Source organism: Alosa sapidissima, chromosome 12 (assembly GCF_018492685.1).
Source record: "Alosa sapidissima isolate fAloSap1 chromosome 12, fAloSap1.pri, whole genome shotgun sequence".
Classification (NCBI taxonomy): domain Eukaryota; kingdom Metazoa; phylum Chordata; class Actinopteri; order Clupeiformes; family Clupeidae; genus Alosa; species Alosa sapidissima.
The window spans coordinates 24,363,044-24,387,241 of record NC_055968.1 but is presented as its reverse complement, the minus strand read 5'-3'; the positions used below and the strand labels follow the sequence as shown (position 1 = coordinate 24,387,241).

At 42.2% G+C, this 24,198-nt stretch overlaps 1 protein-coding gene across 4 annotated transcripts; it reads right to left on the bottom strand.

Moving 5' to 3' along the window:
• Positions 1 to 30: 30 nt before the first annotated feature.
• On the bottom strand, positions 31 to 24,007 carry LOC121677590 (cilia- and flagella-associated protein 57-like). Of its 4 annotated transcripts, none has more exons than XM_042056396.1 (23): positions 23,947 to 24,007; positions 22,914 to 23,105; positions 22,134 to 22,447; positions 20,437 to 20,714; positions 19,594 to 19,756; positions 19,067 to 19,219; positions 18,542 to 18,681; positions 18,161 to 18,326; positions 17,933 to 18,046; positions 15,742 to 15,954; positions 14,782 to 14,955; positions 14,052 to 14,213; positions 13,218 to 13,373; positions 12,858 to 12,951; positions 12,261 to 12,451; positions 10,535 to 10,708; positions 8,972 to 9,130; positions 6,588 to 6,731; positions 5,852 to 5,968; positions 1,688 to 1,822; positions 1,292 to 1,435; positions 812 to 947; positions 31 to 304 (listed from the first exon to the last, which is right to left on the bottom strand). In XM_042056396.1, exons 2-23 carry the CDS (start codon positions 23,068 to 23,070, stop codon positions 114 to 116), a joined length of 3,675 nt encoding a protein of 1,224 aa, XP_041912330.1. In that variant the 5' UTR covers positions 23,071 to 23,105; positions 23,947 to 24,007; the 3' UTR covers positions 31 to 113. The 4 variants fall into 4 exon arrangements, with proteins under 4 accessions (XP_041912330.1, XP_041912331.1, XP_041912329.1 ...); XM_042056397.1 differs by lacking the exon at positions 23,947 to 24,007 and adding an exon at positions 23,918 to 23,934; XM_042056395.1 differs by lacking the exon at positions 23,947 to 24,007 and adding an exon at positions 23,846 to 23,930 and having other exon boundaries at positions 22,914 to 23,171.
• Between the last annotated feature and the right edge of the window lie 191 nt (positions 24,008 to 24,198).

Here is a 24,198-nt window from a genome sequence, read left to right as displayed (position 1 = left end):
TAGGCTAAACACTAAATAAAACAAAGTTGATATTTTCACATGACATACTTTAATAATTTTGCATCTCTGTGGTCCCACAAAGCAATATGGATAGGCCTATGTGGAAACATGAACTACAACTGGGCGAGGGAAGGTAGCTTGGGGCTGGATGGTGGCCTGTGTGGGTGTTTTACTGACATGTCCCGAATCTCCTGTCTCAGCTGTCTGATTTCAACCTTTTGGAGCTGAATGACCATCTCTTTCTCATCATGGAGGTTCAGACGGTGAACTACATCATGTATGCTGGACCTGGGTGCTAGGTTATCTGGTGGGCAGGAAGGTAAACATTAAGGAGAGCATTCACAACAAGTCTAACCTCCGACCTATACACAGGTGTTGAGCATATTTTCCCAAACAGGGAAATTAATTATTTTACTTAAAAACTTTGATATTTTGGAAAGGAAATGACAAATGCCTTGCTTCAATTGTTAAGATATAAGTTGGTTTGATAACCATCCATTTGTAGGCTACAGATGTTGTTGTATGGATGCTGCTGCTGCATTCTAAATGTCTCCCACAGCATTACAAAGAGCACTGCTAGTTTAGTGGAGAGTGGTACTACTCAGTGGAATGGGACATGTCTGACAAGAAACAGAAAATTACCTCACCATCCCCTGTTCAATCTTTGTACTGCGTCGCAAACTCAATAAACCCATCCAAACAACTGCTGAGGTGGTAATACGCAGGCCAAAAGCATTCTTTACCCTGCAACCTTTAGACAGACCCATCTTTAGACCCTCGACCGGACGCCGTTCGATCTCCATCCCCTCACCTTTGGCCTCGGCGGCTTGCTGTTTCTGGCCCTTGTTGTTCAGCCTCAGCTGAGTCTCGTAGTTGTGGACCTGCGACCGCAGCAGCCGCAGCTCTCCTCGCAGGTTGTTAATTTCTGTGATTAGGGTCACGTTCTCCTGCGTGTCCAACAAGCCACAGACAAAGCCCCCAGAGAAATCAATGGAGAACAGTCTGCTGCACATGTCGCAATACGCTACTGTGTGTTTTTCTGGCAACGCAAGGGGTTTTCGTTGCAGTGTTGTTGTTTCATTATTTCAAACATGGTAATGGAACACTGAACACAGTAACTGCTACAGTATTATTCATTTTAAATGAGATTGTATGTGTTACAATCTCATTTAACTAAAAAGAAATTAGTAAGATTGTTCTGTGTAAAATGATCAGCAAGATATCATATGCTTTTGCACACGTCACATATTATCATATATTTCATTACTCAAACTCTTAAGGTGCAGAATACCTGCATGATTTTCACATTTTCTGTGCTGTGGCCCATGCTGGTTCTGGCTAGTTTCTGCTTCATTGAGGCCAGGCTTCTCTCTAGATGTTCCTGGTGTCGGGCATACTCCATCTGAATGGCATTGTCAAGCCCTGCTATGTCCATCTTCATGTGGAAACGCACATAGGAATACATCGATGTGCACACAGAAAGAGTGAGCGAACGAGAGAGAGAGAGAGAGAGAGAGAGAGAGAGAGAGAGATTTACAAACAGCCATAATATGCCATTTATCTCTAGAACAACATCTGCTTTTACTGGTGTGATGTTCTGCTTTTTTTCCCCCGTTTTCAATTTTTCCATTTGCAATTCATTCTTTTTCTAACTCATTGTGACTTTGTGCCACCGGCTCTATCTCACCATATCAGATTTATGTATGTAGCGGTCGTGTAAGTCCTTGATGGCGAGCTTTAATCTCTGAGGCTCCTGGATGAAAGCCACACAGTTATGGAGGTCTGTCTTAAACCTCTTCATCAAAGCCTGGCCATCCAACACCTGCGGATAGAGAGAGAGAATTATGAGATTGGATGGGTGAAATAGAATGTGAAAGAGCGAAGAAAACGTGCAAAACACGAGTGTGGAACAAGAATTGAAGTTGAGGTTAAGCAGGTTCAGGAAGAAGCGACTGGGATGGAGTTGAAGAAAGGCACATTGAGAGAGAGGGAGAGAGAGAGAGAGAAAGAGAGAAAAAGAGTGAAATTAAATTAAATAATCATGAGAGTAAGGAAATAAATAATTGATAATGTTTAATTGAATGTTCTATAATGTGGCTGCACTTGTTCTATGCATCATATTGAAGATATCTTTAACTGACTATATTGTGATGAACCACTGCATGGCTGCTGAGTGGAAGGACTTGCCTAAAAGGACATTGGGTTTACTTACTGCACAGCTATGTAAATGACTACTGTTAGCCTAAACTGCCCTCTTTTAGCTGATTTCTACAGGGTGTCTGTTCTACTGTTCTAATATGTATACAATATAGCCTACATTTATTTTTATTCTTTATTGCAGTAGTAGTCTATGCTCAGAGCCTAAACTCGTCATTCAAAAAGAGAATATTCATTTTTAAAGGAACCATATGTAAGATTGTGGCCAAAACTGGTACTGCAATCACTTTCAAATTACTGTAGAGAGGTGTATCCCCTCCCCCTCCCCCTTCCCCCTGACTCGAGGTTGCCAACCCGGATGCCGAAACACTACTGACTTCGTGATTAGTAGATAGGTGGAGGGTGGCGCATCAGGCCAAAACACAGAATGACATGACAAAACACAACATCAACATCAGTTGAGGGCTGCAACTTCACTTTTTAAATGACAATATCCTGGCCGGACTACTGTTGTCAGTGATATAAGTATTTGAAATGAACATGATTTCTTAATGTCTAGTGACATATTAGGGCCATTTTATGATTAATTGAAATACATTTCTTACATACGGTTCCTTTAAGTATTGAAGTATTTGGAGCCTGAAACGAAGGAATACTTCAGTTGGAAATTCAACTGCCATTTGAAGAAAGATTCATTGATTCGTTACTAAGCCCAACCAGTCTACCAGAAAATGTCAAACTTGCACCAAACTACATTTTGGAGATGATCAGATGTGGCTGCAAGAGTGAAAATCCTTGTAGCTCTAACAGATGCAGTTGCCAGGTTAATGGTGCCTTGCACAATATTCTCTGCATGTTTTAGGGTAGGATGAGCCAGAACTGGACAATTATCAGAACTAATACTAGGAAAAGTGTACATATTCAGAATTATTACAGGCAATATTATAAATTCATTATTTGACATAGAAAAGGGTTACATTTTCCCAATTTGAATGCATGAAGTATTGTCTGAATAACTATCACACTGCAAACTGTATTTTAGTACATTCTATTTGAGTTGATTATTTGCTTTTCCTATTTTTTTTTCTTCATGATTTCGGCACACAGGGCTTTAATGGTTAATGTAGGACATTGCCCAAGGGATATCACTGGGCACCCTCCTAAATATTAAAGAGCCACCCCAAGTCAACAAGTCTAAGCAAAAATTAATAAATAAATAACCCACAAAACCAGGTCTGACCCCATGGCTCCCGGACTGGCATTATCTGAAATATAGAAATTCATTAATTCACTTAGTAAATGGTTAAATTGTCCAAATTTGAATGTACTGTCTGAAAAACTATCACACAGAACACTGTATTTTAGTACATTTTAATTGAGTTGATTTGCATTTAATATGAGTATGCCTACTCATCTTGAAATTAGAGGTATATCCTATTTCATGATTTTGGCACATTGGGCTTTTTCATATTTAAACATTAAATTACAGAAAACTTGTAATACAAATTTCCTGTGTAAAAGACTTTTCATCTAATATGTAAACACAATGAAAAAGTAATTTTGAACCCGGCTTCATCTAATGTTTACTCTAATGTTGTAAACTTTATGCAAATCAGCACATATTTAATTAGATTGTGCCTAATTTGCATATTCAAACATTACATTTCAGATAACTTGTAATAAATTTTTTTCCATATTAATGTAAGTAATCAACTGGGGAAGTTTCATAGTGATATCTGCTAGTTAATTTTTTTTTTTACCCTATTCACCTGTAGTGTCTCACCTTGTATTCAATACATTGAACAAGAAAAGTTTTATATACAAAATTGCCCAAGGGATATCACTGGGCACCCTCCTAAATCTTAAAGAGATACCCCTGGTCTACAAGATTCTGCAAAAAAAAAACAACTTTAACCGACAAAACCAGGTTTGACCCCATGGCTGCCGGACTAATGTGTGTGTATGTGTGCATGTGACAGTCCAGTGAAGGGAAACAGTTTATGACAAACTACTGTAGCAGTCACTTGACAGTCACATGGCATGTCAAGTGTCCATTGTAACAAAGCCAGTTAACATACTGTGGTTAACTGCTGTCCTTCCAAACCAACCTGGCTCGCAGGTCATTTACCTCTACCAGTGTTACACTGTTGAATAAGTTAAGAAGAGAAAACAATTTGATCCTCTGTGTGATAATACCGCACTCTGGTATTATATTAAAATGGCACTGATGATATTGCACATTACTACTGACACTGGCTCTAATGGTACTGCACTTTACTGTTTTAAAATGTAGAAATACACTACCGGTCAATAGTTTGAGGTCACTTAGAAATTTCGATTCAGATTCAGATTTCTTTATTGTTGCATCTTAATTTATATTTATATAAAAAAAAGAACAAAATTCTTAGAATGTGTGCTTTCTACTCCATTATAGAAAGAATTCCAGCTGAGATCAGTTGCACTGTTTTTTTTAATCAGGGCAGAAGTTTTCAGATCACATTATATGCTTACATAATTGCAAAAGGGTTCTCAACTGTTGTAGAAAGAAATGGCTGATCTTTAATGCAATATCTACATTGCCCATTATCAGCAACTATTCATCCAATGTTCCAAAGGCACATTCTGTTTACTAATCTGATAGATGAAAGGCTAACTGAGAAAACATTGGAGAACCCTTTTGCAATTACCGGTATGTAAGCACATAATGTAATCTGAAAACTGCTGCCTGAATGGAAATTTCTATGTGACCTCAAACTTTTGACCGGTAGTGTACTTGGCATCGTGAATTGTTTTTGTGTGGGTTTATGGGAGGGTTTAGTGGTCCTGTTAAGTATAAGTATAAGTATATATACTCTTTTGATCCCGTGAGGGAAATTTGGTCTCTGCATTTATCCCAATCCGTGAATTAGTGAAACACACTCAGCACACAGTGAACAGTGAGGTGAAGCACACACTAATCCCAGCGCAGTGAGCTGCCTGCATCAACAGCGGCGCTCGGGGAGCAGTGAGGGGTTAGGTGCCTTGCTCAAGGGCACTTCAGCCGTGCCTACTGGTCGGGGTTTGAACCGGAAACCCTCCGGTTACAGGTCCGAAGTGCTAACCAGTGGGCCACGGCTGCCCCGTGTTGTTGTCTGTTGTCTGTTTATCTGACAAGCTGTATGGTGCAAGATGAATTTCCGAAAGGATCAATAAATATCTATCATCTATACGTTGAAAGACAGTTTTACATGGGCATTAGGTGACATAAGTTGGGTTGACTGCTTAGTGAATCTGACCCATAATGTAAATGGAAGGGTCATGCCTAAGATATGACTAAGAGAGAGATCAGAGTCAAAACAAGACAATGAAGACAGTTCAGTGCTAAAATATAAAATGGAGAAATAAAAGTTTTATGGAAAATAAAACCATCAAGGCCTTCTATTCAGTATTAAAATCATCAAGGCCATCTATTCAGTATAATTGTAATTTATATTGACACAGTCAGTCACACACATAAACACAATCCATCTTTTATACGTCCCTGTATAGAGCACACACACTGTCAATGAACTTCGCACACACAACCACACACACACACACACACACACACACACACACACACACACACACACAACACAAACACACACACACACACACACAGACACACACACACACCACACAAATACACACACAAGCACACACACAGATAGCCCACCCTCTGAATCTCCTTGTGCAGCTCATTCTCAGTGGCGGCGAGCTTGACCCTGAGCTTGCTGATGTTCAGCTGCTGCTTGATGTTCTGTGTGTGGAAGGAGTCCAGCTCCTTCTCCATCTGCGGGGGGGGGGGGGGGGGGGGGGGGTTACCAAAGCACATCACAGCACAGCCTATTGATCCGCCTGGCCTTCCTCTCTGCTTCCTCCCCCATTAGTGCTGACCTAACCCCCAATCATCTGGCCTCCCAGCCTCATTTGTTTTCAAATTAAGGGCCCTAATGTGGCGCAGAACACGTGGCAAGTAGATGCTTTCTATGAATCCCTCTGTTCCCAATCAGTGTGTGGCAGAGACGCCACTGAAACAAATCCCCCCAGATGGTGACGGGAAAGTTGGGAAATAACTGCAGGGATGTTGGCTCTAACAAAATTACTAAACTAATCTATGGCCTGTTGAGATGCTTTAAGGTGCAGATGAAGTAAATCCTGGACAGTCTAATTAGAATGCATTCCACATATTGTGAATGCAGTATCCCAGTGGCAACATTAAGTTTCTTTATGGGCTTGCAAAAACACTAAAAGTCTGACTTGCAATCGTTGCTTAATTCAGTTGTTGGATGAAGCACTATGCCGCATTTGTTTTGAACCATTGTTTAGCCTACAGGCCACTGAGGAGCCCTCCATCCAGAAGGTCACTGCTTAGTTTACCTGTTCTCTATTTTTGTTCCTGTGTGACTCACCTCCTGGATCTGATCCCGCATCTCTTTTATGTCGTCTTCACGCGGCTCAATCTGCTTCCTCAGCTCTTTGATCTTGTAGTCCAGCACAAACTTGAACTTTTCCAGCTCCTGGTTTTTCTTTTTTAGGTCATACATTCTCCTCTCCTGATAGATGGATAGATAGTCAGATAGGAATGGCAAGTCATTTTTAAGTGGAATTTCACACCGAATGAAAACCATTTCACAGATTAAAAAGATTACATGCTGTGTTTTTCGGACCAGTAGAAATTCAGAGGGTAATCCCCTCTATTCGTTGGGCTTTTTTAAATTAGCACCATTTAATTGGGTGGACTCTATTCTGTTCATTATAATATTTTCATGCCATTTATGACATAAAACCCTATTAACACACTCAAAAGTAGTTCAACAACACAAAGAAGCAATAACAGAGACTAAAGCCACATTCAACTTCTCTCTATGTCTCTATGTTGTGCTCCACCAACACCCCCCCCCCCCCCCCCCCCCCCCAAAGCGATAGAAAACTCCGGAAAAAACACACACAAAGCAGGAGTACCATTAATATTCATTACGGCACAGATCTGTGTTTGAACTCGCTAGTCCCAAACATTTTCTATCATTTATCTCAAATCCAATTTAGGCTGCAGAAGCCATGCAGTGCAGGACCTAATCTGCCTCATAGACAGCATCTGTGACATTTAAAAGACTGAGCCGAGTTATCAATTAAACTTCCTCCATCTCACTGGGGGAGAGCAGGAAAACATGGAGGAGTCCATCACCTGTTATGGACCCAGGCTCCTAATGATAAAATATGCTCTTTCAAACGCGAGATGAAATGCCAAAACAGCCTCACCGATCCATGGCATTACAACAGCTGACTTTCCATTTTTCAGGGGGTGTGTGTAGCGATTATGCTTCTGATGTTGGAGACTTAAGTAAGAGAATGGATGTTAGAATTAGGTTGTTCTGAGCAAAAGTTTAGGAGGAGTGTGACGAAATTTGCCATGCCTCCAGTGTCACCCTGTCAGGTAATTTATTCCCAGTGTACCAGCTCAAGCAGCGACATTTGTTCTTAACCCACCATGACCCCCTATGCCTCCAGTCACTTTTGGCTAAGAATACAATGGGGTGATGCAGAGATACTATTCCTGCATGATCCCTGTAAAGCACTTCAGGACCCTGGTTAAAGATCCTGTCAACAGGCTTTGCTTCCTGCTCTTTAAAGAAGCCCTATGCAACAATTTTAGCAAAAATGACCTTAATTATGCAGGTTGAGAGTCGTTCTGATGGTTCTACAACACTTTTTGGGTCGTTTGGTGGGTGCTTCGTCTCCCCCTAGTGCTTCTCCGCGGAAAAAACGAATATGCAACTTTCTGGTCCCGGACCGAAGAAATCCGGATGTGACTCGACGGAAGGCTTTGAAAATGTAGTCAGATTGTAGTTTCTAAGAAGACTGCAAAACTGACTTTTTGTTGCTTTGACTTGGCTTTGTTGCTGTTGAAATTGTAAGTAGCCTACCCTTGGGTGAACTTCATTTTTGTAATGTGGTTTGATAGTCTCTTGAACAATGTGTTTGCTCGACCGTTTTATTGTGAGCCCTGTATGTGTTTAGCTTGGTTTCTTGATGGCTAGCTCGCTAGCTAGTGGGGATTTAGCGTAGCAGTCACTCGCTACCGAAGCTGCAGGGGGAGCTATGTCGTGAAATATGCGAGCCCAAATCAGGCGAAAACCCAGAAACAGCGAATGAATAACCAGACTTGCATAGGGCTTCTTTAAGCAAATTTGGTTTGTGAACATGTGAAATATATGTGTGTGTAGACTGTATGTGTATATATATGTGTATGTGTGTGAGTGTAGGTATATATGTGTATGAGGGGTGGGGTACTTATGAACGATTGTGTGTGTGTGTGTGTGTGTGTGTGTGTGTGTGTGTGTGTGTGTGTGTGTGTGATATGAAACATCTATCTGAACTGGTGCCCATATGCTGTTGGTCCCTGATTATTTCTCACTTACAGACTGGCCAACCTCCCTAGTCACCTTGACTGAGCTTTCTCAATGGCCTTGCACCCAGCCAGAGAAAAACTGCATTGAAATCACTTCAAGACTTGTGGGCAAACATTTTGTTTGGTAAACAAAGGTTCTGTAAATAATTCCCTATAGTCATCTTACTTCATACTTCCTATCATACTTATTTAAAAACTAAAGGGGAAATAGAAAATAAAATAAAAAATGATTGACTACACACACACACACACACACACACACACACACACACACACACACACACACATGGCATACATGCACACACTAACACACACAGTTGCCAAATAAACAAAGAAATGCAAACATTACAGACACACACACACAAATCAACACAACCCACACACCTTGTCCTGGATGGTTTCATCTCTCTCCAGGATCTCCTTCTTCAGGGTCTGCGTGTCTTTCTCCATGGACTTGATCACCGCCTGCAGCCTGTTCTGCTCCCCCTTCATCCGTTCGAATTGCATGTTCTTATCATCGATCTCTTTCTGGAGGCTGCTGAACTGCACCGCACAACACACATGCGCGCACACACACACACACACACACACACACACACACACACACACGCAGAACATCGATGGGTCACTAACACTGACTAACACTCAAATACGGATAGGGAAGAAGAGGCCTCCGTCAAAGAGATAACAGAGTTTAGTTGATCATGCAAAATACACACACATACACACAGAGAGACAAACATAAAAAAAACCATCAGGGGGTTATAAACAATCCTGGCTTTAAGCTTAATTTGTACAATACTAGGCATTGGTTACAGCCTGCTATCACGGATGCATTTCCCATGTGTGTCTGTGTGTGTGTATGGATGTATTCCCCTTGATAATATGCTGTCCATGAACAAATAAGTTACAATTAAAAAATGGCAAGTTTTATTATTTGTGAAGCCCATTAAACACTGGCAAGCTTGTGTGTCTTCCCTGGCTGTTACAGTAAACCAATAGCCCGCGCGGCTTACTTGACAGTGCTTGTGCTTATTCAACAAATATTTGCCCGCTGAAAACACACGGCAGCCTGTGCGATCCAAGTCAACATCATCCTTTACTATTACGGGGCGATTTGTTCCACATTACTGACTGTGTGCTGCGCACAAATGTGGACAGATGGAAACGCGTGCGCACAGCGAGTGGGCCGTATGGCACCGTTATTGGTCTTAATTATAACCTACCTCGGTGGCGGAGGGAGGAGGGGAAGGGGGTGGAGGTGGAGGAGAGGGAAGGTGGGGGAGGGAGTAAGGGAGTGGTGTCGGCTGAGTGACAGCTGGTTGGTTAAATTGGTGTTGGTGTAAGTGGCCCGCAACGGAACAGAGATTTATTCTGAGCAAGCACAGGAGCACAGGCACTGATAGGGGGCCACAGTGAGAGGGGCCAAACACAACAATGTCACATGTGACCAAATGCTGACTATACAATTCTAGTAGGAGTCAAGAATGAAACAAGTTCTGAATCTCATAATATTAAAATCCTATGATGCATTGCTTTTTCATGGCATAGACCTATAGTACAAAAATTATAGCTTGTCTACAGTGAGGCTTGTCTACTAGGATCTGTATACTGATAACTCAAATTACAGGCGATGAACACAAATATAAGTTTAACATTATGTGAAGCATTTGATGTAGGATATGTGGTTAGTGATAGTTGAAGCACTTTCCCTTTCGATGAACTGTAAAATTCCCCCGAGTGTCTGTGGCTTTGTGTGTGGAGGACTCGTGGTACTTCCCAATATGGAGTTGTGTTGGACTTTGCTTAAAGCTGTCGGAAAGTCCCCCTAGGCATGTGCATGGCATGCATGTTTAACTCAATAAAGCCAGTGGAACAGTAATAAGTGAGATTGTAAGTAATTGTCAGTGTAGCTAATAGGGCTTCATCATCTTTTTCTCCCTATACCTTTTTCTTAATGATGCCCGTGTCTCCCTTCATCTTGAGGTTGGTCTCCCTCTCCTCGGTGAGCAAGCGCTCGTAGCGGAGATGTAAGTCCTGGATCTCATGGTCGCTGTCCTCCTCCATCTGCCTCTTGGACTCCTCAAACTCCCGGAGCTGCATGCGCGCCTCCTCCTGGCACTGCAGGGGGTAGATGGGGGGCAGGCAGAGGTGTCAGAGAAACACAGCGGGACTGTGTGTGTCTGTCTGTCTGTCTGTCTGTCTGTGTGTGTGTGTAAGTAAATCAGACTTTAATGCTAAGTAAACATGTCTATAAAAAACATTTTGAAACCGTAGGAGGGATTTGTCAAGGAGTTCTCAAGACAGTATATGAAAACCGTGAGGTGGGTCAGTCCATCCCATCCATTTAAACAGGTGAATTAAACAATTAAACACCCCTCCTCTCACTGTTCTTCCATGCTACCACCCCCCCACCCCCCACATACACACACACCACACACTCTTCTCAGTGCCTGTCAGTACGCGGAGCCACACTATCATCGGTGTGACCTAATACGACTCACTTAACATTCCTTTTGGAGGAAAATAATGTGGTGATTATGCCGGGCCCCCGGCTCGGCCATTCTCCCGCTGCTCCGTGCCAGCTGAGGATTGATGGCACTTGACGCGGCGTTTCCTTTAAGATTCCGTGGATGGCCCCGGCGGAACGCACCCCTCACACCCGTTCATTTGTCTTCTCAATTCCAATCAGTGTCACAGTGGGAGGTGTGTGTCTGTGAGAGTGTGTGTGTGTGTGTGTGTGTGTGTGTGTGTGTGTGTGTGTGTGTGTGTGAACGGAATACATACACACACGGGACATAGGCCCACGCAAAAATATGTGCAAATGCAATAAGCGCACAGACATTATGCACATATAAGAATACACACACAAATACTCATATTCAGCTTAACAGTCAGAGACAAGCCACCAGTCATGAATGCACAATCAAAGAAATTCAGGCTGCTTGACACAAATATGAACAAACACCTCAAACACCTACTTATCTAAAACATACTGAGATATCTCAAATCAAAATGCAATTTATGCATAGAACAGTGCAGTGAAGTAGGGACTCACAGCATAAGGAAAATCTCTATCAATCTATTCAAAGGGACATGCACAAGAAGTCTATAATCATGACAGATGGAACGTGCGTGTTTCATGTTAATAAAATGAACAACCCTTATAAAACCGTAAACTGATCTCTGTCATCAGCATCATTCAGCTCTGAATAATGTAAAGGATATACACAAATGATGATATGGAGAGTTTAATGTAGCGGGGATAAACAGTGTAGTAGTATTATAAAACGACTCATATCACCTCACTCAGACATCGGCATATCAGCTGAGGGGGCTAATATTCCTCATCGACAATGCTATTCTGAAACAACGTGCCAAGGGCTTAAGTCTCGACTGGGGTAATTTCACACTGTTCCACCATGACAACCATCAGGTCTGAGGAGTGATTTTCCAGACTTGTTTTTGCTACACCCCGGCACCCCGCCAGCAGATCTCGCTTTGCCTTCTGCTTCCATAATTGCTTAAAAGCGGATACATCCTGACAGTTGCCATAAAGTTCTGGCGACAAAAACGTTTCCGGAGAGGACACTGCATGACTTCACAGTACTCTACTCCACTCCACACTTCTCCACCCACCTACCTTACCCCCCCCCCCCCCACCTCCACCCACCTGCTCCAGCAGCAGCTCCTTCTCCTTCATGGTGCCCTCGTAGTAGAGCGTGAGGCCCTGCAGCGCCGCCTCCTTCTCCTGCACCATGGTCTGCAGCTGGAGCTTGTAGTTGGCCTGCATGATCTGCGACTTCCCCTGCAACTCCTTGTACTTCTCATATTCCAGAAGGAGCTTCTTGCTGCTGGTGGACTCTGAGGAGACCATCGAGGGTGGGGTGGGGTGGGGGCACAAGAGGTGCTTAAGGAGGAGAGGATGACCAGTATGGGTGGGGCTCCGTCTCAGACAGTCCATGCAGACGGTGAGCAGGATGGAGCTTGGGCCCAGTGGTGAAATATTACAGGTGTAATCACACTGTTCCCCTTACAATCACATCTGTCTGATAGTGCCACGGGCTAATTACTGCACTTTTGAGGAATTAATCAGATATCATTAATGTGACATTAATCATTTACAGTGCTCTGGCAACAGAAGTGTGTGTGTGTGTGTGTGTGCATGTGTGTGTGTGTGTGGTGGTAATGGCTGTGTGGAAGACAGACAGAAATAGTGAGAAAAAAGAAAGACTGAATGAATGATAAGAGAAGAGGAGAGAAGACTCACCTAAATCCTGCACCTCTTTACTGTGCTTTTTCTGAGAATCAGTCATCACTTCCTGATGTTTGGCTTCCAGCTGCCCCTTCTCTGTTTTCAGGATCTACACAACAATCAGCTATCAAAATCCTAAAGAACTCACTGCAGTACTCAAAGACTTTACTCTTTCATATCATCATAAACATCCAATTAACATGTATGACATCAGAATATGTCTGATGGGGTGTTTGTGCACATTTCTGTCGTGTGTTGTCTTTCATTAATGCTTGATGGTCCTTGAAGTCAATGGACAGTAGGGGTCAAAAAGACCATACATCTTCATCAATACATGGCAGTGTATCTGCTTTGATTTTAATCAGGAAGTGTCACCTGGATTTTGGTGTTCAGGGACTCCATCTGGTGATTGAACGTCTCCGTCAGGTCTTTCATCTTGTCATTGTAGTTCATGTCTTTCAGACGGAGCTGGTAGTCATTCTCCATCTTCAGCTCCTCCATCCGCGTCCTCAGCTCCAGTATGATCTGGTTCTGGAATGACATTTCAGACCAATAGGCGTGATGATGATGAATGACGATGAATGGCTCTTGTTAATGCACAGTGTCATTTTTTTTTTTGTTCACCACATACTTCAAGCTAACACAACTCTTGTCAGTAAACAGACACTAATTTCAATTCCATACAAAAGAACTCCAACACTCTTGAATTGAAAGTCATGAAATTTGGACTCATGTTGCATTGTCCAAGAAAAAAAAACTAATGTGAATAAAGTGGCTTTCAGATAGCCAGCGAAACCTCTGGGGGACTAGCTATTGTCATTATCTGTCAGTCAGCGTATGCATCATTCCCATCGGTAATTGCTTAGAGTTAGAGTTATTTTAACTCGGTACCTGCCCACTTTGCATCATTTGCTGTCATATCACTTGTTGTCGCCTCGACATTGCCCAAACAGATTTACGTTACATGGACGCTTGTGGTTTACTCGTTCCTACTCGCTGTATATCTGAACGGGTCTTAAAAAGACAGCAAGTACAAACACTGTAGGATCTGGTGCAAAATAGCTTACAAGGACCTATACCTGTTAGACAGCTACTGCACTGTCTGAATCTCTAAACAGACCCAATAAGAGCACAGCTACAATAACACCGCGCTTCTCTGGGCTGTAATTCTGTCTGACTTCTGTCTTTGAGTGATGATGCAGTCCTTACCTTCTCCTCCAGGTCAGTCTTGGTGATGAGGATCTCCTCGGCGTAGCAGAGCTCTTTATCTCTCTTCAGGCCCCGGCCCTCCTTATCAATCAGCTTCCAGGTGATCAGACAGCCGTCCTTGGACACGCTCAACAGGTACTGGTCATCAAACGTTATCACCATCTGTGCAGACCACCATGGATAGAAATAGGTTTAACAGTTATATACTTTTTTAAATTACATTGTAACAGCAGAATTTGTGTGATGCTATAAGGAACAACTTGTGACTTGCTAAGGCTTCCCTTGAAGAAACTTCCATGCAGCCTGACTGCAAGCAATGTACTGTTTTTTAGCTTTACCCGTGGATGCGATACATTTCTAATTTTCAGTAATATGGGATGGCCACACTTTTGGAACTATCATAAATACTCTTACCATGATCAAAAAACCGGAAGCCATAATCAGATATGTATGTAGAAAATATAATGTCTTTAAAATCAGGTGTAATTACTATTGTTCTATATTTGTAACAAGTGCTTATCTTAAGCACAATTCCATAAACAGATGTAGTTTAATGAAACATATTGGGCCAGTTTCCCAGACATGGATTAAGCCTGATCTAAAATGAGAATAAAAGACAACTTCAATGATCCCCTTCAGTGAGCTTCTAGTTTAGGACTAGGCTTAATCCATGTCCGGGACACTGGCCCATTACGTTCCCTCCATACCATTGTTTTTTTTAGTGACAAACCTTGGTGACAGCGGAAGCATGTGCCTGGTACTCGATCCACTCCCTCTGGAGAGACAGCGGGTATCTGATGACTCGGACCGTCCCAATGGACGTGCCGGTGAAGAGAGTTCGGCCGGAACGGGACATGACAACGCTGGTGTATGTCACGTCCTCGGAGCTCACCTCCCGCAAGATCTGTCAGGACACACACACGGCACAGCAATGCTAAGATGTGATGTGTGTGGCCCTTGTTCACACACCCCATCTGCCAGCCACTGCACAGAGCTTTTGAACACTCTGGACCATATGCAGGCAGAATACTGATGGCAGTGTTACAAAGTACCACAGTATCATAACAGCTCAAACACCTGGAGGGCGCTTGCCTCATAAAAATCTATCTGCTAAAGTATCCACTAAATCTATCGACTAAAGTATGTACCAAAAATAATATCTTCAGTCATATTATGTGAAGAGCCTCTCCAAACTTTATATATATCTAACAAAGGTCTTTGCCACAAAGTTTCATAGATGTCTAATATTTTATATTCCACGAATGCCCAGACAGAGACAATTCGGAGGGTTCCGTCAAGCCCTGTCAGGCAAACTTATTGAAAACACGTCCTGGGAGACCGAGAGCAGCGTTACTTTTTAAGAACTGTCAGATTGACAAGACCCAGCACTGATAGCTCCACGAACATTTTTATGGGCTGTCTGACTTGAGTGAGGATGATAGATATATGCGTGCCTGAGCACACACTGATTTATGAGGTAACTTGCCTCATATTTTGATATATCACTCTGATATATTTATTTAACTTGACCTTGGTACACATCGGAAAATGATAGAAAACAGAAATATTTTGTTTGTGACTTTTTGACCATGCCATGACAGCAGCCTCTTGCAATTATTTTACATTTCACACAAACCAAAGAATGAGGTGCAAGAGAGTAATTAGGCTACCTATGACAGGTGTATCTCACCTGGCAGTCCTGGATTTCTTTGAGGGTGTAGTCGGTGCCCACGACGAATATGGACTTGTTGTCGGGTGACAGGCTGATCCCTGTGTAGCTGCAGGACTTGAGGACGCTCTCGGACTCACGCTTGCCTGTCAGCGTGTTCCACTCGTACACAGCTCCGTCCATGCCACAGGACACCAGACGGCTGTCGTCACCACTCCAGATGATGGAGAGCACCTGCGGACATGGATAGGAAGGGCAGCGGAGGACATGAGACCCTCATCACCTGTGTCATTTTAGTGGACTCACTGGTATTGCGGTTTCTATTTATATAATCAGTGCCAATAAATTCATAGAAATCACACAATTATCTTGGCATATCTTGTGCATCAAGTTCTGAGAGTTCAACAGAAGATACTCGATTAGACATATTTTTTTATCTTCAAATACATAACATATAGTAATCTAAACATGCTTTATTCTCACTATTGTAAGGGCAGATCGAGGAGAGGAGGTAATTCTTTTGTAGCACAGTCAGTCTTTTAATATATTGTACCTCTTCTCTATCCATCTCTTGTTCTACTTTATTATGATTGTCTGTTTCTTTTCAGTTTCAAGGAACACCTTTGGGGTATTTTGTATTATCTGACCAATCACAAAGACATTCTTCTCTCTCTTTTTACCATTCGGTGCTTCTGAGAGCATAAAAATGTCAAAAGCTGCGATGTAGTTAAAACTAAGTGTGCATTCATTATGGGGTTGTGTCAGCCATGGGGGGAAAATCAAGTTTTACAGAGCAAATCAATCAAGCAATTTAGTTAGCTTGTGAGACTAATCCAAAAGCACATTCTTCTTTGGGCTTCAGAGACCAAATCAATTGTATTGTCAATGTTTTTTCTATTTCCCAACAAGGGTGTCTAAAGCCAGGAAAGCTTAGGACAGATATTTCTTTGCAAGCACTTTACAAACATTAATCCCCCCAGCCACCAAACAAACTTAAATAGTCTTTTTTTTTTGCTTTAAACCAGGGTTTTTCACTCCGCATAAACAAGTGTGTTGTTGACACAGCTGTCAGGTTTCATCTTTAGCTGTTTTCATCTCCAATCAGTCCATGCTTCTTTGAGGTCTGAAAACTGTTGATTGAGTTCAATCAAGTGTGCTCCCGATGGGATGGAAACCTGAGGCTAGCCAGCCAGACAGCCCTGTCTGAAACCTACTCAGAGCTTACACATAGTGGGAGCATTTCTGTTTTTTCCCCCTACTTATGATATGACAAATCCACATCAGTCCACATCCACTAAAGTATGTATCCATTCACTAGTGATGTCCTGATACCAAAATGATGACTTCGATATGATACCATACCTAAGCATCTTAATACCAATACTGAAACGATACCACGGCAAAACATTAAACATCACTAATAAACGCCATACGCAAACTAAGATCACTGTATGTTGCCCCCCATCTCTTTCTGCTACTCTACAAAAGCATCATCCAACCACTTCTACTCTATTGCTCCCCCTGTTTCTTCACCATACTAAATGTCACCAGCAAGAACAAACTCATTAAAATCTCACACTTAGCATCCAAGATAATACAGCTTCCCACCCCAGCCTCACTGATGCAAATGACGCAGCCACCACACGCTTTGCACGCACCATAGCAAGCAGCCCTGACCATCCCCTGAACCGTTTCTTCACCCTACTCCCATCTGGCCGCAGATACAGAGCCCTGGACTGGAAAAAAGCGCACTTTAAGAAAAGTTTTGTACCCTCAGCAATCACTGCACTTCACAAACTCCTGTGACAATCATCCATCCCCCCTATTCTTTTGTGTTTTGTGTTGTCTGTACTGTTATTGGTGCTTATTTGGTGTTGAGGAGGGAGGGAAACTTGGGAGAGGGGGGTATGGGGTATGGGGTGTGTTATATGGTATATGTCATGGGGCGTGTTATGTTATATGTTATATGTATGAGGCTGTGGATACCCTGCATGGAATATAATAAGAATGATATGTGTGAAAAAGAATATCCTTATAGGACAATAAAGACTCTATACTATAATAAAAGCAACAGAATAGGCCTAGATGACAGAACTTAACAAAATGTGGTTTGAATTAAAACCGCATTAAAAAAAACATTCTATCTGTTGCAACAACTTTCTAGTATCAGTGCATTGTGAAGCACAACAATCTACCACACCGCGTGTCTAACCTTGGCATTATGCCCCTTCAAGTTGAGGATGTTCTCAAAGGTGGTAGTGGAGAAAATGTGTATGATGTTGCCACTAACAGCAGCAAACATGTGTCCACCATTACTAAAGGCACACTGCAGAGAGAAGGGAAAAAAAAATGTGTAAGAGACAAAAAACTAATTTTATAGAGAAATGACATGGGACACTTCTACCCATTTGTACCACTAACTGGATGTAACATTGCTAACTTCTCTGCAGCCTCGCACGGTGAACTCCTTGAAGAGCCTGATATCGTCAATGAGCAAGTTCATCAGGCATAGCTTACTGGAGAAACCCACCAACACGTAGAGGCCGGAGGGGTGAAGAGCAATACAGAAGGCTTCCTCCTGGAACTCCTTGTAAAGCTCAAGGATGCTAAGGGTGAGTATAACAAAATTGAACATGAAAACACTCTACAGTTTGGAAACTAAAATGGCTTAAATCTAATTACAGTCCATTATGTGTATTTTCATAATAACATTTTTGACAAGGTTTTCCCTAAATACAGATGGGATGCAATGAAAATTAAATAATACGAATAACCAGTACAGATGTCTCTGCCAAACGATAATGAGTGACAATCTCCGTACTTTGTCTCAAAGTTCCATATGCGCACCGACTGGTCCAGTGAGCAGGTGGCGATGATGGGCTTGCGTATGCAGACAGACAGGCCGGTGATGCTTCCGGAGTGGAAGGAGTGGGACAGGTGCTCAAAGTGGGCCAGCTCACCCTGTCAAGGTGACATACCCAGCATGCACTAACATATTCTGAAGCATCATTGATTTATTAGTTAAAATACTCTCGGCTCTAACTAAAAACTAATTCTGCATACACAGATGTGCATTTCTGATGTGGCTGTGTGAACTGTAAAAATGTGAGTCGGGGAAACAAAACTTCACAAATAGTTTGTTCTGTGTGTTCACAAACACAAGAAAAAAGTAAGCAAGTAGTGGCCTATAGTACACAAACAGAACTGGATTAGAAACTTCAAAACAAAGGGCATCTGAGGCCACTGTAGAAGATGGGTCGAAATGCTAGAGCATCATTAAGAAGTGGATCTTAAGCCGAAGGGATGTATGATGGCTGAAAGGGATCAAACAGAGTCCTGCACTGACCTTGCTCATCTCCGCAGTGGACAGGGTAAAGCTGTAGAGCTGGTTGAAGTCTGTGCTGGTCACCACAGTCTCCTCTGTTGGGGTGATGACCAAAGACATGATCTGCTGCTGCTCAGCACGGCCTGGGTCGCTCCTGCAGGGGTCCTGGGGAATCTGAGTGAGGAATACACACACACACACACATGGTGCATGTACACACACACACACACACACACACACATGGTGGTGTTACACACATACAAGATAAACAAACACAGAAAATGACACACTGACTCCATGCATGTACACACACACACACACACACACACACACACACACACACACACACACACAATACTGAACAGGAACAGACATGTGCATACGAAACATACATGCATGACATAAGAAAACATACCAGCAAAGGGTGCCATAAACTTCTGCACAATCACACTGATGCAGCAACACACAAAAATAAAACTAGCAAGCCTACATACAAAGCCACACAAACAGGAATGCGCCAAACTATCCAACCAACAAACAAGTGTTACCCGGATTTCTCTGGTTTTCCTGTAGTGGTCCTTTTCTTCAGTTTTCTCATACAGCAGGACTTTCCCGGGACCAGCAGCGCAGGCAAACCCTTTGGAATATGCTGTGATGACTGTAACACGTGGCATCTCCGTCTGGATCTCCTTCTTTTTCAGACTGGCAGACCTACATCAAGAACAATGGTAAAACACACTAGTCTTACCATTATTTATATGACTTTATCTTGATAGATTCCGTAGTAAAAAAGAAAAAAGAGCTGTCATCATAAAGAAAGCTAATTAAAAGAAAAGATGGTATTAAGGCGGTTGACCTCAGAGGTCCAGGACAAGAGAATCACTCCAGACTCCCAAGGGAGGTTGACCTTGGAGAACACAGCTAAGAGAAAACCAAAATGACTGAGATCATCCTTGTAATGTATACATTTATTTAAAGTGTAGCCAATTGGACAACCACCCCAGGAGACATTTAACAGCTACAGTATTGTCTAATTACTGGAAATTTCCCCACAATAGTTCCCTCCAATGGCGAAGAATCTCTCTTTCTTTCTTTCTTTCTTTCTGTTGCTCACATTTGGTATATAGCCCTCCACTACAGTATGTATCATGGCATGTGTTGGGATGCCCAGTAAGATGTAGCCAATGAAGGCATTGAAGGCATTTTATGTTAATAATCCAAACTTGATTACCTCAAAGAGGCTTAGTAAATTTGACTCTACACCAGATGAGATGCATCTTTTACAGGTGATGTCTGCTTGGACTGCCAGAGATGATGTAGGCCTAGTGCAAATGCCAGAGATGGGAGGGGTGTAACAGTAGAAATACGTAGCACATCATTGGGAGGCATACCTGCTACAGCCGGACTTGTTGTCTGCTGGGCCCTGGGAGGCTTTGGAGACCACACTCATGTCCCAGTGCAGGTCGCCCGACTCAAACACCATCAACCTGCCTTTCTCTGTGCCTGCGATAATGCGCTCCTCTGAGACCCAGGCATGGCACAGAATATTCTGGGTGTCCAGTTTCTGAAAGGCGGTCTGTTTAAGGATGCCCTCCATGAAGCGGAAGACCTTCAGGACTCCATAGCCAGTTACACAGATCTGTGTGTTGTCATAAGGGCTGAAGCTGACCTGAAGGAAAACGTTGCTTGCTGAAAGTTTATGTCTTTAGTGTATCAAATCAATATGATGTTTAAACAACTCACTACAACTAATTTGAAGTGTTTCCCTAGTAGCCTACATTCATAAAATCATTGCAGTTCAATAATACCTCACTTTTCACAGCCTGGAATAAACCTGCCAATATAAATAACTTATTCTCATGTAAACACAGGGGTGGTGTGTTTGAATAAACTAAACAAGTGGGAAGGAAACATTTAATTTGGTCACCACTGTAGCCTAGCCTAGGCCTACTCCAAGGGTACAGGAATAGACTTTTTTTCACAGCAGTCATTTTGACATGAAAGAGTAGGGCAAGCATGGAGTTACTAAATACCTGAAGTCTATGTTCCATTTAAGTGTAGCAGAATCAAAACATTTAATTAATGTCATTAGTAGCACCAGAGGCTGGCATATATTTAATGTAAAAATTGCTACTGTGAAAAACGTCAAGAGGATTAGGCTAAAATCAGCCATTTTGCCATTCATCAATACACAGGTTTCCCACACCTTAGTTAAGATCAAATTCAAGGACCTTTCAAGGACTTTCCAGGCCCAATATGCTCAAATTCAAGGACCTAATGTGTCGATAAATTTCAAGGGTGGGCATGGTTAAATCATGTTACCTCAACAGACCAAGGATATCTCGTCGCAGTTTTCTTTTATTTTTGGTCATATGACAGTTGGTAGGCTTATTCTATTGTTCATGTTTGTATTTTGCATAAAACTGAGCTGAAATAAACTTTTCCTAAACAAGTTAAACTCGTTACCATGAACCTGTTGGTTTATTCATCAATATGTTAAATTAAATATTTGGGCAACAAACACTACACGCGGCAAACACGCAGAAATCACGCTAGCTGTGTAGTTCAACGTAAATCAGGCATACGCATACTGTAGGATATCAAAAGAAGTGGTGGCGAAATAATGGAAACATGTTAATAAGCGGACGGAATTGTATGGATTTTTTTCCTCAAAAAGAAATTCAAGGACTTTCAAGGACCTCCATTTATTTATGTCTATTTTCAAAAACTTTCAAGGGCCTTGATTTTTTTTTTTTTTTCAGATTCACAAACTTTCAAGGATTTCAAGGACCCGTGGGAACCCTGATACATTTTAAATCTGTGCAGAATAGGCTTACGCATTGAGCGGGAAAGACTGAGGCGCCATTATTGTGCAACATGCGCACCAAGACGACAGGTAGGCCTAGGCCTAACTGTTGGAACTAGATAGATATATAACTATCATGTAGTGGTACGTAGCCTCATACACAATAGCAGGTCGCGCTAAGAAACGTTTCTGGAAGAAGATGAGTGCAAATTCCATGCCTGGCCAAGCCTTCTGCAATCTCTTGAACTTGAAGCTCAAGCTACTCTCTCTCAAACAGCCTACCTGAGAGATGGGATTAGGAACGATAGTAGTCTTGACAGTGGCTATGACCTTTTGCCTCTCCCACATCCAGTACAAGAGCATCCAGTCCGGGCCACCTGACTGTGCGATGAAGTATTTAGAGTCCGGGGAGAAGCACATGGACACAAACTCAAAGACAGCCAGGTCGCCGCCCGTAAGCACTTTTCTCTTGCGGCACTGTTCATGCTGCAGGTCGTAGACCGTGATCATCGCCCTCTCCCCGCGCTCTGACACGGCCAAGTAGCGCTTGTTTGGGCTGATAGCCAGTGCATACATGCCTTGGCTTTTCTCCAGACCTGCAAAGGGAGACATGGTACGGCATTTATGTGGCACTAGAAAAGGTTTGCCCCTTTGATTTATTCTAGGTAGTTTAATTATTACCTGTTGTTTCAGTGAGTCTTAACAGTAGGTCTAAGCCTCCGTCTGGTACAGTATGTGTAATGCAGGCTAGGTCTATTCAGAGTTGGTTAAAATAAATAGTCTATCTTAACTTTTTCAAACTAAATTAACTAAATTTCCAATTCCAGTGATTTTGTGTTCAATATTTAATAGGCCACAGGCCTACTGAAGAGCACATGAGGTTTGCATTAGGTACTTTAGTTAGACTACTACATAACATATTAGCATGCCATTATGTGTTTGTTAAACTGTTTCTAACTGTTTAAAGACATTTTCAATGAGAATAGAAAGAGGGGAATATATGACCCTGGTAAATGATTAACAAAACTGAAATTCACACATTTTAAACCTAATGTAGGCTACCTGGTATGAATCTCTGACATTTTTGGTCAATGTTGTAGCGCACACAGTTGTTTCCAGAGGGGAAGATGACCGTTTGCTCATCAACGCAGCACACGTTGTTGGCCACTCCAGTCCTCAGCCCAAAGACGTGGTGACACTGGGCCACCAAGGCAGCCATTGCTAAATTGTGTCACGTCAAAGCTAGTGACTTCACTGCCAAGTGGAGAAAACCAATTTAAAATGACTTGTGATCATTAGTCAGCCACTGAGGCTTCTTAAAGGAGAATTCCGGTGTGATATTGACCTAAAGTGTATCGAAACATGATACCGAGTGTGAACGTATGTCTCATAGCCCATCTCGGCTTGTCCCCTGCACTCCAAAATCTGGCGCTAGTTAGCCGATGCTACCAACATCTTTTTCAATAGTGGTGCTTATTCCAAAAATAATTCAGTGGAAATGCATGGATTCCAGTTGCTGCTACTGGAAGAAACTGGAATCCATGCATTTCCACTGAATTATTTTTGGAATCTGATCCCTTATCATACCTGTTCATTCTTACTCGTTGCTCGACTTATCGTGACTAAATTCAAGATGGCTGCAAACGTTAAACTTCGTGAAGATACTGTCTGTATAAATCGTCTTGTAAGTAAACTACCAGTGCTTTTTCAAAGTTCTCAATGTCTCGTTTTAAATGTCAGGGCCCTAGGAAGTCTACCAATGAAGTGTGGAGATACATTGAGCCTCGTAAATGGGTGTAAAACAGTGATTTATTTGCATGGCTAGCCCGATGCCGAAGCACCACTACTGAAAAAGTTGTTGGTAGCATTGGCTAACTAGCGCCAGATTTTGGAGTGCAGGGGACAAGTCGAGATGGGCTATGAGACATACGTTCACACTCGGTATCATGTTTCAATACACTTTAGGTCAATATCACACCGGAATTCTCCTTTAAGTCTGATTAATATCTCCAAGACTGTATTGATTATTTTGTAAGACATTATTTTCTTTCTGATGGTTTACTTACAGTTTTGGAGGACCAACATAGAAACTCACCTTATGTAAGTGAATGAAAATGCTGGAACAAGAATGTTCACAGAAGTTCTATTAGAATGGATCAGCATTGTTGGTTTTGTTGCCATGGAATACACATCATTATATTCATCACAATGAAAATGACAGTATGCAATGACATAAAGGAAAATCTGACTACGTAGGAGTAGGCATAAAACTCATGTATGATACTGTCCCTTCTCACTCCGTGGCAATAAGTTAACATTAACTTTAACTATTGAAACAATCTTTTGT

What these genes read in the sequence shown, in the direction of transcription:
- LOC121677590 (XM_042056396.1), bottom strand. Translation starts at nt 23,070, where the DNA reads ATGGCTGCCTTGGTGGCCCAGTGTCACCACGTCTTTGGGCTGAGGACT. An exon ending in ATATGGAACTTTGAGACAAA is followed by an intron (nt 18,327 to 18,541) that starts GTACGGAGATTG and finishes ACTCACCCTTAG; the next exon opens with CATCCTTGAGCTTTACAAGG. An exon ending in AAGAAATCCAGGACTGCCAG is followed by an intron (nt 14,956 to 15,741) that starts GTGAGATACACC and finishes GTGTCCTGACAG; the next exon opens with ATCTTGCGGGAGGTGAGCTC.